Consider the following 13,155-nt stretch of genomic DNA (forward strand, 5'->3'; position numbering starts at 1 on the left):
AACGTTTTTCAAATTATGCGAGCTTGAAAAATGTCCTTATGTTTGGGACAGAGGGAGTATTTTACAACATGGCAACCTCCTTCTATCCATATGTCTCGAAAAATTGCCATGCTTTTATACCATTAGGGGGGGAGGGGGGGTGTTTCCTCTTGGTTTTCTTCTACTCTCGGCAACTTTTTGGATATGTTTTGTATATAATTTGTCATGTCATAATAGTAACCGTTGATTTTCTTAAATAGTGGGTCACAATAACTCTTACCAAAAAGGCACTGCGCCCTGCTTTATAAGTAAAGCCCATAAGGATACAATCAACCGAAACCAGAAGTTCATAAACATACAACAAGGTTCAAAATAAATGTACGAAAAGTACGTGCTGCAGGCACAGAAGAATAAGCCCACAATCGCTAACTTAAGTATCAAGGAGGATAAATGACCATGAGTAACAGGGTCGTCACCTACTCCTTGTGCTTCCTGGTCAGGTTGTGGATAGCAGCCTTATCCCGTCATTTGCTTGGGTCTTAGTAACTCTTATCTTTCATGTGAACGAGGAGGTAAAAGCGATCATGTTAAATTTAGTTATGGTTTGTATATAGTCATGTCGTAATGGTAATTTCATATGTTCTTTTATCTAGTTGTCATGATACTGTGATTTTTAGATTTTTTTTAGAAAAACACTATGATTTTTACATCTGCATTTTTATTGGCCAAAACAGCAGTCACTTTTGGTCCAACGGGTTGGGCATGTCTTTTCTATTTCGTTCGTGCAGAAAGGTCATTGATAGCAAACACCTGGAGAGAACATCATCATTCTCTCATTCCATGCTACCTGAGACCCTTCCTAGTGCTCCATGATGTGCAGGTGGTAAAGCTGCCACGTATGAAAAAAAAATGATGTGACAAAGCGATTAAAAAGAAGAGAGCTTTATGCTGACTTTAGAAAGAAACTTTGCTAAGTGCGTGGGTCTATACAAAATGACTATCAACTATACCTGGCCATAGCCAGCCCGGCCCAAACGGCCGGACCGAAAAAGCCCGACCTGGCCCCAACACGACGCTGCTCTCGGGCCAGGCCCAGGCCTAGATTTTGAGCCCGAAGGCCGGGCCAGGCCCGGGCCTAGGCCCATAGTTTTTGTGATTTATCGAAGAGGCCCAACCCGAGGTCTGGCGGGCTTTTACACTTGCGGGCCGGGCTTGGGCCTAATTTTCTAGGCCCGATGCCCTGGTCGGGCCGACCCGGGCCTGGGTTTTCTGCGTCGGGCTTGACCAGGTATACTACCCACCAATACATGAAGGTCTTTAGGTGTTAAAATATTAAATGAAGAAGACTTAGCTACAAAAGCTAAGCACCACAACGAAAAAAATTAGTTGCTAAGCTTTTTACTGCATTTAGCATCTTAACTTAGCACCAATCCATATCGTTCCCTCGGGAACCTCTTGAGATAACATTCCCCCATATTAGCATTCAAAACATGGATATGGAGTTTTTGTACCTGAGGTAAGAAAAGGTACTATTTAAAAAAAACATTTTTTCTACTAAACATTGATGGATATTTAAGCTGCACGATAAATTGCTCTTGAAAAAAAACTGCACGATAAATGTGCAGTTGAAATATTCATCAATGTTTATAAAAAATAATCAGAATTTACTTTTAAATTTCTTATTATTTGTTTTGAAGTTTTACTGTTCGTAAGGGAGCATGTAAGCTCAGAATCAAAAGAGCATTTTTGCCATAAAAACAAAAAAAGTGTATAATAGTGCTTGCTTTTGGCAGAATATAAACAGAAATGCACCAAAGTGAACAAGCACCCGGTGCTCTAGAAATTCCAAACTGCCGGATGCTGTATACGGAGTCCGTAGGGCTAGTCCATGCATGCCTGGTCTCCCCCCGACCGGGCGCCAAACAAGAGCTGGCATGACAAGGAGTGCTCCACGACCACCACCCTACGTGACGTGGCGACCCAACGACAATGCAGGACAACGCAGGTGTCCTAGCTCCTTCCGGTCACTTCCTGGTTCTCGGAGATAACCACGCCCTACGCCCGTCGCAGGCATGCGCCCATGCGCGCTCGCACGTGTCGCCCCACAAGAGACTCGCATGGCGCGCGCCGACACATCAGAGGCACACGCGCCGGCACTCCGCGCCGTGACGCGCCCTCCTCCGCCGCTATAAAAGGGCCACGCCGGTGCCTCATGCCCTCATCCTTCATCAGCATCAGGCAATCACCAACACCTTACAAGCAGTCACACAACGTTTCCCAGCTGAGGTTGTGGTAGCAAGGCAGAGAGAGCAATGGCTTCCGGCCAGCAGGAGAGGTCGCAGCTGGACCGCAAGGCCCGCGAGGGCGAGACCGTCGTCCCCGGCGGCACCGGCGGGAAGTCCCTCGAGGCGCAGCAGAACCTCGCCGAAGGTACGTGCATGCGTGAGAAATGTCGTTGTACTATACTCGAGCGATCTGTGGCTTCCAATACTGATTGCTAGTATTGCTGTATTTGTGCAGGGCGCAGCCGTGGCGGGCAGACTCGCAGGGAGCAGATGGGGGAGGAGGGGTACAGCGAGATGGGTCGCAAGGGCGGGCTGAGCACCAACGACGAGTCCGGCGGCGAGCGCGCGGCCAGGGAGGGCATCGACATCGACGAGTCCAAGTTCAAGACCAAGTCCTAGATGATCCGTTAGCCTAGCAAGCAAGATGACTCTGCTTAGGTCGGCTGTTGGTTTGCCCTAGCGTCCACGTACCGAATAATGTAGTTCAGGCGCACGTAGGCGATCGTACGTAGTATCATCATGTGTGCTTCGTAACCGGTAGTCCGTAGCTACTCTACGGTGAGTAGCGTCAGGTCAAGTCGGAAGCTGTGGCTTGGTCAGGTGGCTGGTCTGCCTCTGGGCCCAGGAGTGTCTGCAGTGTCCACTGTATCCTTGCTTCTTCAGTAATGTATGTCGTCTTGCTCAAATATGTCTTGTCTCGTTTGATCTGTGTTGATTCCTGGTGCTACTGGGTGTAGACCTTGTTGCTCGTAGAGCTATCACCGGCTCATAGAACACCATGAGCAGTCGCTGACTGCCAAACCATGCATGAACGTGTACCTTCATGGCTTTGCTCCGCACCTGCGTCTATACATTTGACACGAAAGATGAAATACCAGAGCAGAACGATCGATCTCTCAGACATGACCCAGATGCGGGGAGCACTTGATCAAGTCCGAGCGTTTCCGATCCCTGCCTGTCATGTCGCGGTTATCGCTTGCTGTTGGTAGTGGGGGTGATCAAGGGGGAGCCGTTGAGGATCCTGCCCACCCGAAGCTTTCCAACGGCGGCGCGATCGTGGACTTCAAGCCATCTGGGAATTTTGCAGGTTTTCAGAGGGCGGTTCCAAGCAATGGCAATGGACTGTCGGAGGAAGATGGTCTACCAGTTGGAGAGGATGCGCACATCGGGGATGAAGCGGACATGGACGACGTTGCGTTTGTTGCAGTGGACTTTGAGGAGGAGGATGAAAACATCGAGCCGGGTTGGAAGCTGATGAGCCTATACAGATCACAAAAACGGCCAAGCGCGAAGACGCTGTCGGATCACTTTGAGAAAATTTGGCAGCTACGTACAGGAGTTGAGTTTAAGCCCGTACAGAAAAATTACTTTGTGATCTTTTTTCTCTGAAGGGGACTACAGATTCGTTGCTAGGGGAGGGCCATGGATATACGATGGAGATGCTTTGTTGTCAGGATGTAAATGGTCAGCCTGATGTTGTGGGACTGCCCGCACTGGCCACAACAACTTTTTATGTGGGATTACGCGGGAGCCCAGTTAATTTTCATGCGGGACATGTGGCGTCCACATACTGCCCCATATATTTACAAAGCTTAGACTGGATAAGCTGACATACAAAAGATCACTAGAACTTCCACACTGACATACAAAGCATGTGGTGTCTGGAAGTATATACATACGTACAGAAAGTGTGACAAAAACAAATGGCAGTAGATACAAAGTGAAAATGGCAAACAGTGGATAATATTAGCCCACATTGACATAACCATCGCTACTAATTATCACTAGTGAGTTCGAGCTTCATTCAGTAGTCGCCTCTAGAATAACAAAATCCACAAAACATCGGCAACTTAACTAAAAACGTCTATCAAAGCAGCAGAAATATCTTCTGTATGTGAAAAAAAGGAATATGCAACACACTCCCCATCCTTCATATCCCAAAATTAACAAAAAGCACCTGGAGTTCTAGACTCAAAACGGTACCAAATGATAAAACTATCAGCTAAGAGCATCTTCCATTCTTCTGTTAGCTTTGTGTCGGGCGACCTTTGTACATCAAGCTATGCTCACTGGTATATATAGGTTTCAATAATTTTTTTTGTTTTTGATATATTAAACATTTGTTTCGCGACGCACTCTATAACTCCCGTGCGTTAACGTCAATTATAATAGTAAAGTCATAAACTACATAATTGGCAATACAAACTATATATAACTAACCCGTCAATGCCTACTTATCTACATCAGCGCTAATACGGATTCATCTGAAGCCCTAACTCCATTAATGATGAGGCTATCTAAAACATCTTCTTCTACCATTGGCAATGGCAAAGAAGTAGGTCATTGGGGAGTCCCCTTTAAGAGTCCAATTGAGGGTACCATGCTGACGCCAATATATATCTGCCTGCTGATGCAGCTGCACCAGAGCGGATTCAAGGTTGTATTGGACTGACCAATCATGCTTCGAGAGGCCTATCACATCTGCTAAAAGTTCCACGCCCGCGATCTGGGCCTCTAAAGATTTTTTTCTCCCTGCGGGTCTCCGCTGCTCTGTTAAGAGACCAACCCCTAAGAAACTTACGAAGCTCATATCAGCATTTGTGCCAGTCGTCCATGGGCCCAAAGGATCGATGTGAAGGGTTAAGAAGGCTAGAAATCTAGGTGGCAAGATTATTGATGAATCCCTCCACTAGAAGCCAGGAAGCATCGAATTGGAAGGGCGAAGAGGTCATATGTTGGTTTAAGCCAGCGTCCAAAATGGAGGGGAGCATGAACTATATATATTTAAATACTTTTTTTTGTTTTGGATATATTAAACATATGTTTTGCGACGCACCCTTGATCTCGAAATATCACGTCAATTATAACTGTAAAGTCATGAACTACATAATTGGCAATACGAACTATATATAACTATCATACGTCAATGCTGCAGTTGTAGCCAAGAAAAATGGACAATAGATGATTTTGTTTTTCAACACGGCTCAATAAAAAGCTCGTTTCCCTCGGTCCTTTTATCTACATTTGGAATAATAATGTATTCACACAGAACAATCATTTCTGTTAAAGTGTGTTTTCTTTTTGCTTGTCAACTCTAAGTGTAGCCATTATGGCAGTATGTGTTTTTTGTACGCTTACTTAATTCGGGATATCTGGTTTTATACAAAGGTTGATTTTTTTCGATTCTTTGAGATTGAACTGTAAATATGGCATGCCTTAGTAACAATATATTCAACTATAAAAAAGGAGAAAGATCTGATACGCCCCCGTCACGTTTTTTTATAATTAGAAAGAATCATCTACGTCTTAAAAATGACTTGATATATTTGGCAGGCAATAAAAAGCATTAAAAATATATCCGTTTATATATATGCTGCATAGACATCCTAATTGCCAAGACACCTCATAGAACGATCACTCACGCGTATCGATCAGCGATGGAGCCCATCATTGGAAACAATGCGCCGGCGGTCCAGGTTGTGGCAGCGCGCACTTACGAGGAGGTTTCTGTGCCCAGGCCCCTGGATGCCGCTGCCCCCGACCCCAATGAGGCTGCCCTCCAGATACACGATGCTGTGGCCGACCCCCAGGAGGATTTGCCCGTACCCCTGCATCTTCTTTCCCCACCAAGGCATTTCGTGGAAGATGCACTCGAATATATATTCGGCTTCATGAACGGAATTCATGATGAGCAGACACTAGAGTAAGTTATGGTATTGTATGTTTATTTTCTCTAAAGAAATCTTATTAGAACTAGGTCGTACACAGCAGACTCTGTTTGATATAGGAGTATGATATTGCTTGATTTGTTTTTCTTTAGATTAAATCTTACTTTTTGCGGCCAGCAGTACAAAATTATTTTTTGTTAAATGTTTTGGCAGTATTTCCGTTGCACATCTACAGTATGTAATGAATAACAAAATTCTAATATTATTTGCAGTACAAATGTTGAACAACTTAATGTCCTTACTATATTGTAAAACAATTTAATATTGTTTTTGAACAACCAGCAAACTTGGTATAATGGGTGCTACCTAAATTTTCCTGCTCTTAATTTCTAACAAATTAATATTGTTCTTACAGATAAGTTATTATTTAATTTTAGCTTTTGCTAGAAGGTGCTGAAACAATTTTCATGCTCTATAGTTTATCAAAATATTACGTTCTGCTCATAGCTATTAGAATATCTAGAAAATGTTACCATATGAACAATTTTATGTTTTAAAGTACCACTCATATTGCTAACCATTTTTATGTATTTTTACGTGCAGCTCAATCTGGATAAGAAGCGATACACCGTACTGGGTCGAAATCAGCCTCAGAATGCTGAAGGACACACTATTTGTAACGTCCGCAAGTCTACATCCCGATTGCTTCAATCTCGCTGTTCGTAAGCTTGCTAGCGCTGAAGTAGAGAGGCATGCAGGCACCAACATGGTTGGAGGAAAACATTATTTTGACTTGCAGTTCCATGCTCAATCACGAGCTCTAAGGTATTCATGGATGCCGCAAGGGCAGCGCACCTCGATGCTGATCAACAATGCTGTTCTACAGCCCTTTCCTCGATATGATGTGTTCAACCCCACAATTGTAAGAGTTTTTAATTCCTAAATTATTTTTTCTTTCCTGATAGCAAGGAACGTGTGTTGACCTTATGTAGTATCTACTTCCGTTGTCTATCCCGGATTCCTCGTATGGTCTACTTGTGGTAAATCGGATGAGGAGAAGGGTTATCGTATTTAATCCATCACTAGACGTACGACAAGTGGGAAATAGCTCTCACAACAAAGAGATGATGAAGGAAATCACTATTTTGAAGCAAGAACTCAATGAAGTGTTGCAGGCTAGGGTCCTTGAATGGAACACCGAACTCATGGATTGGCAACAAGACAACATGTCATTCAATTTTCGGCGGTAATTTAATAATTTTTTCAGATGAATAAGATGCAGTATGTAGAAATCTCAAGTTTTTATTCTGTTTGTCACAGCAAAGACTCGGGTTTCTTAGTTCTACAAGAGATGGCCCACCAGCTAGGTTCTTTGCGTAGCATGACCTGGATGAACACTACAGTAATTATCTTTATGACGAGTTTTAATGTGCCATTTATAATCCAACCACTTCGGCGTTTCATGGTGAATTTGTTTCATTGTTTCTAGGATCCAATTATGCTCAGGAGCCAAGTGGTAGTCCAGATGCTCATGGTCAAAGACAATCTAGCTGCTGGAAACATCCCTCAGGAGATTACGGCGGCCTTGAGGGTTTTGAACAACTAAATATGCTTCTATGCATGCAGAACCATCAGGAATACTTCAATCATCTTGTCATGTTTGGTTATGGATTGAAACTATAATTTTTGTTTTTGGGTTTACAATATTTAAGAACTAATTGAAGTTTTGGTACTACTACAAGTTGGTTTTGCTGTTATGTTTGTTGTTTTGGTAATTTCTGTTTGTCTCACGTCAATGATCATTGAGCCACATTTGATAGCTAAAAAACAATCTCACCCACAATCATTTCTCCTACCCTATGAGGATTCAACCGCTCCGACAACAAAGCAACTTATTCCGGCGAGGGATCTAGCTTCTCAAGCTAGAAATCGAGCTTCACATTCCGGTTCCCGATCAGTGTTGCAATCGATAGAGGATGAGGGAGAGAGGCGCCATGACGCATCAAGGATAGAGGACGAGGGGGAGAGGTGGCATCAGTAGACTATGCACATACCGATCTTTAGTAGGGGAACCACAATATGTCCCTGTGTTTAAGTGGGCCAGGGCAGAGCATCTGGGCTATTTCCTCACACTAAAGAATTAAAGCCTAACGCTTGTGACGTAGATATCTAAATAATTGTTGGCCAAATGCATGATTAGCGCGTAGCGCTTTCCTGATAATTTTTCCCGAGGCAGCTGGGTTATGACGGGAGTGCAAGCTCAGACAGATTCACTCAACTAGGTCCAGGCTGTTAACACCAGCGACCTTGACCTCGCTGCCAATGGAGTGTTGTTCAAAGAAATAATATTCTTTGCTAGATTAAATTTTAACCAAGTGGTATTTTCGTTTTTCCCCAGGATGTGTAATAAAGTAATGTATGCGTTAGCCCCAGTCACGTGGCAGGATCAAGCACCTGAGTTTGTGGACGCCCTTGTAGCTAGCGACTCTGCTGAGCTGTCTGGTTAATGGTAAGCTTGATTCCCACCACAAAAGAAATGTGGAGAAAATATTTATTAGAGGAAAGGCACCGGCCCCCACAGTTGAAATCAGGGGGGGGGGGCAAATTTGATAGGGAAATAAATCAGGGCCCCACCATTCAAATCAGGGGTCGGAGATTTATTTAGAGGGGGACAAACACTGGGCCCCACAAAACACGCAGCCAACAACGCTTTCTGGGTGGGCATCGAGTGTTGCACTTCCTCACGACAGAGTAAGTCCGGTTTCTTTGATTTTTTCGTTTGGGAAAGTTATGGGGTAAGGGAGACATAATTTAGGCAACTTTTATTCTGTTACTAGTTTTTTGCATAGTCTAATCAAAACAAATATCTTGCTGATTTTGTTGATAGTACTTTTTTATGGAAACATGCAAATAAGAAAGGACAGGGTGCACCTTCCTAACTGTTGTCGCACAATTCCCCACGGCCTCATATATACTCAATAAAATCCTACGGGCTCCTTCCTCTCTCGCTTTACCAGTTGTACGGCCGACTTTTTGCCCCGTCAATGGAAGCAATGGCAAATTTTGGGGGAGTGCGACACGCCGTCAACTACATTGTCGGGTGGTAGGTGCGACATATGCCAATGGGTGGCTTATCATTGTGGGAGCCAGTAAAACATCGCCGGTGCCTGGAAACGGGATGAGGCGAAGACATGCACGCCGGTGCCTGGACCGGCTGGGCTCGGCCTTCTTCTGGGCGTTGGACTACGATGACGGTGCTGACCACCCGGCTAGTTGCGGCAATGTAAAGGAGCATGGGCTCTTTCTCAGTCGGCGCCGCTAGGATGGGCGGCGTGGCCAGCATCTTCTTCGGCTCATGAAAAGCTTGGTCGGCCTGGTCGTTCCACTCGAAGTGAGTGCTCTTCTTCATGAGGCGGTAGAGGGGAAGAGCTTTCTCTCTGAGCCGGCTGATGAAGCGGTTCAAGGAGGCCAAGCATCTGGTGAACTTTTGGATGTCTCGAAGCTTGGTGGGGATCGCCATTCTCTCGATGGCCTTGATCTTCACCGGGTTGCATTCGATGCCGCGTTCGGAGACCAGGAAGCCTAGGAGCTGGCCGGCTGGCACTCCGAACACGCATTTCTCGGGGTTGAGCTTGATTTGGAACCGGCGTAGGTTCTCAAACGTTTCTTTGAGGTCTTCCAGCAAGGTGCCGCGCTTCTCCGTCTTCACCACAATGTCGTCCACGTAGACATGAGCGTTTCTGCCGAGTTGCTTGAGGAGGCACGTCTGCATGCAACGCTGAAAAGTGGCACCGGCATTTCTCAAGCCGAATGTCATAGTCAGGTAGCAGAAGGCTCCAAATGGCGTGATGAAGGCGGTCTTCAGGCGGTCGTCCGGATCTAGCTTTATCTGGTGATATCCTGAGTAAGCATCCAAGAAACTCAACAGCTCGCATCCGGCCATGGAGTCTATCACTTGGTCAATCCTCGGCAGGGCAAAGAGATCTTTAGGACAGGCCTTGTTGAGGCTTGTGTAGTCTATACACATGCGCCACTTGTTGTTCTTCTTTAACACGAGGACCGGGTTGGCAAGCCACTCTAGAAAGAAGACTTCCATAATGAAGCCGGCTGCCAGAAGCCAGGCTATCTCCTCCCCTACAATCCTTCTCTTTTCCTCTGATAGTCGGCGGAGGGGCTGCTTGACTGGTTTCGCGTCTTTTTGGACGTGTAGTTTGTGCTCGGCGAATTCCTTCGGAACACCTGGCATGTCCTTGGGGGACCATGCATAGATGTCCCGATTCTCACGGAGGAAATCGGCAAGCTCGCCTTCCTATTTGCTGTTCAGGCTTGCCCCGATGACGGCTAACCTCTCGGGGTGCTCGGGGTCAAGGGGTATCTTCTTGGTTTCTTTGGCCGGCTGGAAAGATCCTTGGGCATCATACTCCTTGGGGTCGGGGGACAGGTTCGGCTGCTCGCTGGCCATGGCCACGACCCGGTCCAACATCTTCTTCTCTTCGGCAATCACAAGGGACTCGGCCAGCCGGCTGCTGGCGGCAGCGCACTCGGAAGACTTCTTCTAATTGCCGGCTACGGTGATGACGCCCTTGGAACTTGGTATCTTTATCTTGAGGTATGCATAGTGGGGAACTGCCATGAACCTGGCCAAGGCGGGTCGGCCAAGCAACGCGTGGTAGGGGCTCTCCAGGTCCACCACTTCAAACCAGATTGCTTCCCGGCAGAAATGCTCCTTGTCCCCAAAGAGTACATCAATCTTGATCTTGCCAATGGGGGCGCAGGACAAGCCGGGTATGATGCCATGAAACACTGTCCGAGTAGGCATGAGCTGCTTCATCTTGACATTTATCTTCTCCAGGGTGTCACGGTACAGGATGTTGATGCTGCTCCCGCCGTCTATCAGCACGCGGGAGAAGCGGGCAGCGCGTCTGTCCGTCGCGAGGGTGGCTTCTAGGACCAACGCATAAGAGCCGGGAGACGGCATCACCTCTGGATGGTCGACCTGGCTCCAGCTGATGGGTTTTTCTGACCAATGCATGTGTCCGGCGGGGTTGGCAGCGACCACGCTGACTTCCTGGTGCTCTCGGCGTTTGCCGCGCCGGTCTTCGAGCTGGCTTGTAAAGACGATGTAGGTCGCTTGCTCCTCGGGGAATTCGTCGTGCACGGCTCCGACTGCGGGCCGAGCGGCCGGAGGCGGCGGAGCCGGAGGCGGCGGGCCGGCAGGCGGAGGCGGCGCGAGCCCCTCGCCTTTAGAGATTCGGGTGAGCCAATGGCACTTCCGGGTTGTGTGGTTGGACGGCTTCGCGCCGCTATGGAATTTGCACGGGGCGTCGAGAGTTTGCTCGTAGGAGAAAGCCGGTTGCCAAGCCGGCCGGCCGCCCTTGGGCTTCTTGGGCGCGGGTCGCCCTTCAGGCAGCGCGTCTTCGACTGTGGCCACCTGCCGACTGGCGGGAGGCGGCGCAGGGCCCTTGCGCTTGTGGTCGTTCGGGTGTGTGCGTCGGCTGGAATCCCCTGCCGGCGTCTTGGGCGCCGGGTTGAGTACTTTCTCGGACGCGTCTACCCGGAGCTCGGTCTTCATCGAAGAGTCGGCGGTGGCGTATTTGTCTGCTATGTCCAGAAGCTCGTCGACGTTGTCGGCTCATCGTAGAGGAGCTTGTGCTTGAGGAGGGTACCTTCTCGGCACCCGGCAGTGAAGTATTCGATGGCTTGCACCTCGTGCACCCCCTCGCAAGAATTGTGAAGCTCGGACCAACGCGTGAGGTAGCCGCGAGTGGACTCGGCTGGGCCTTGTACGCACAGGGAGAGCTGCCTGGGCTTGGGGGCCCGCTTGTAGGTGCTGGTGAAGTTGCGGGTGAAAGCTTCGGTGAAATCTAGCCAGCTGTTGATGCTGAGAGGCTTGAGGCTGTTGAGCCAGGTCCGCGTCGTGCCTTGCAGCATGAGGGGCACGTACTTCACGGCAATGCGCCAGTTGCCGTTGGCTATGCTAACCGCCGTGGAGTAGTCGATCAACCAATCTTCCGGCTTCACGAAGCCGTTGTACTTGGGCGTGTCTCTTGGGAGCGAGAACCCTTTGGGGAAAGGCTCGTCGCGGATGCGGGGCCCGAAACAAGGCGGGCCGACATCGTCTTCTTCTTCCAGCGCCAGGGATCGTGCCAGGCGGTCGATCCGATGGCGGGCGTCGTTCTCGCCGACTCCTTCGCGGCGACCTAGTCGGCCACTGAGAGTCGGGTGCGCCACTGGCGGCGGGGTGGGATATCTCTCTCCACAGGGTGGAGGCGGAGGCGGGTTGCCCCGCCATTCCATGGCTCGGGGATGGCCGTCCGTGTCTCGCTCGATGGAGATTCAGGTCCGGCTTCGGCTGGCCGCCGGCTCTTTCTCGCGCCGCGCGCGGGCGTTGCTCGTAGTCGGTGTCCGGGACGTCGCGCCGTGATCTCGGCGCGGGGGAGGGCTTCCCGCGCGGGCATCGGCTTCGTGCCGCCGTGCGGCCGCGTCAATCAGTTTCTGGATGCGCCGGGTCATGTGGGGGAGTTCTTCGGCCTCCAAGCCGTCCAACTCGTCCACGGCCGCCTGGGCGGCACGCAAGTTCTCGAGCGGAGTGGCATAGACCGGGCGGTCGACTCCCAGCATGTCGGCGATGACGGCGCCGCGTTGCTTGACAATGCCGACCCGGCTTGGCCCGCCCGGGGCCGGCATGCCGAAGGCGGCGCGGTCAGCTTCGCACTGGTAGGCCTCAGTGAGGCGTCTCACGGAAGCCAGCCTCCGGCCCTCTGCGAGGAGGGTGAGGCGGCGCGCCTCCAGTGCTTCGTCATCGGCATCAGCCGGGAGGGGGGTGGACAAGTCGTGGGCAGCCGCGTGCGGGGCGTCGTGGGCGCTCTCGTCGGCCGGGCCGCCGTGGCCGACGACCATCACTTCGGTGGTGACAGTATCGCGGCCGTCGGTCCGAAGAAGCGGGTCGTTGTAGATCGCGATGTTGGTGGGGAAGGTGTCGAAGGAGGCCGTGTCAAAGTCGACAGGCATCGGGTCGGTGGAGCCAACCGACTCCAGATCCACAGTGGGCTCGCTGGAGACATGGAGCTGGCCGAGGAGGTTGGCGAGGCTGCTCGCCGCGCAGATGCTGGTGACGCCTTGCAGCGCGTCGTGGAAAGCGCCATCAGGCGTGTCGGGCTGGCTATGCTCGCTGGGGAGGAAGAGGGTTCCCGTCCAGAACAGGTCTCCGGACGATGGTGCAC

General features: G+C 49.5%; 2 protein-coding genes across 2 annotated transcripts in view; both read left to right on the forward strand.

Moving 5' to 3' along the window:
* The window catches only part of LOC123052716 (late embryogenesis abundant protein B19.3), an 86,557-nt gene that overhangs the window by 2,101 nt on the left and 71,301 nt on the right, over positions 1 to 13,155 (forward strand). The gene's annotated exons all lie outside the window — the stretch shown is intronic.
* LOC543480 (late embryogenesis abundant protein B19.1A) lies at positions 2,211 to 2,947 on the forward strand. The gene is made up of 2 exons (NM_001427996.1): positions 2,211 to 2,409; positions 2,500 to 2,947. The coding sequence occupies exons 1-2, from the start codon at positions 2,292 to 2,294 to the stop codon at positions 2,661 to 2,663; spliced, it is 282 nt and encodes a 93-aa protein (NP_001414925.1). The 5' UTR covers positions 2,211 to 2,291; the 3' UTR covers positions 2,664 to 2,947.

This window comes from Triticum aestivum, chromosome 1A (assembly GCF_018294505.1).
Source record: "Triticum aestivum cultivar Chinese Spring chromosome 1A, IWGSC CS RefSeq v2.1, whole genome shotgun sequence".
Lineage (NCBI taxonomy): Eukaryota > Viridiplantae > Streptophyta > Magnoliopsida > Poales > Poaceae > Triticum > Triticum aestivum.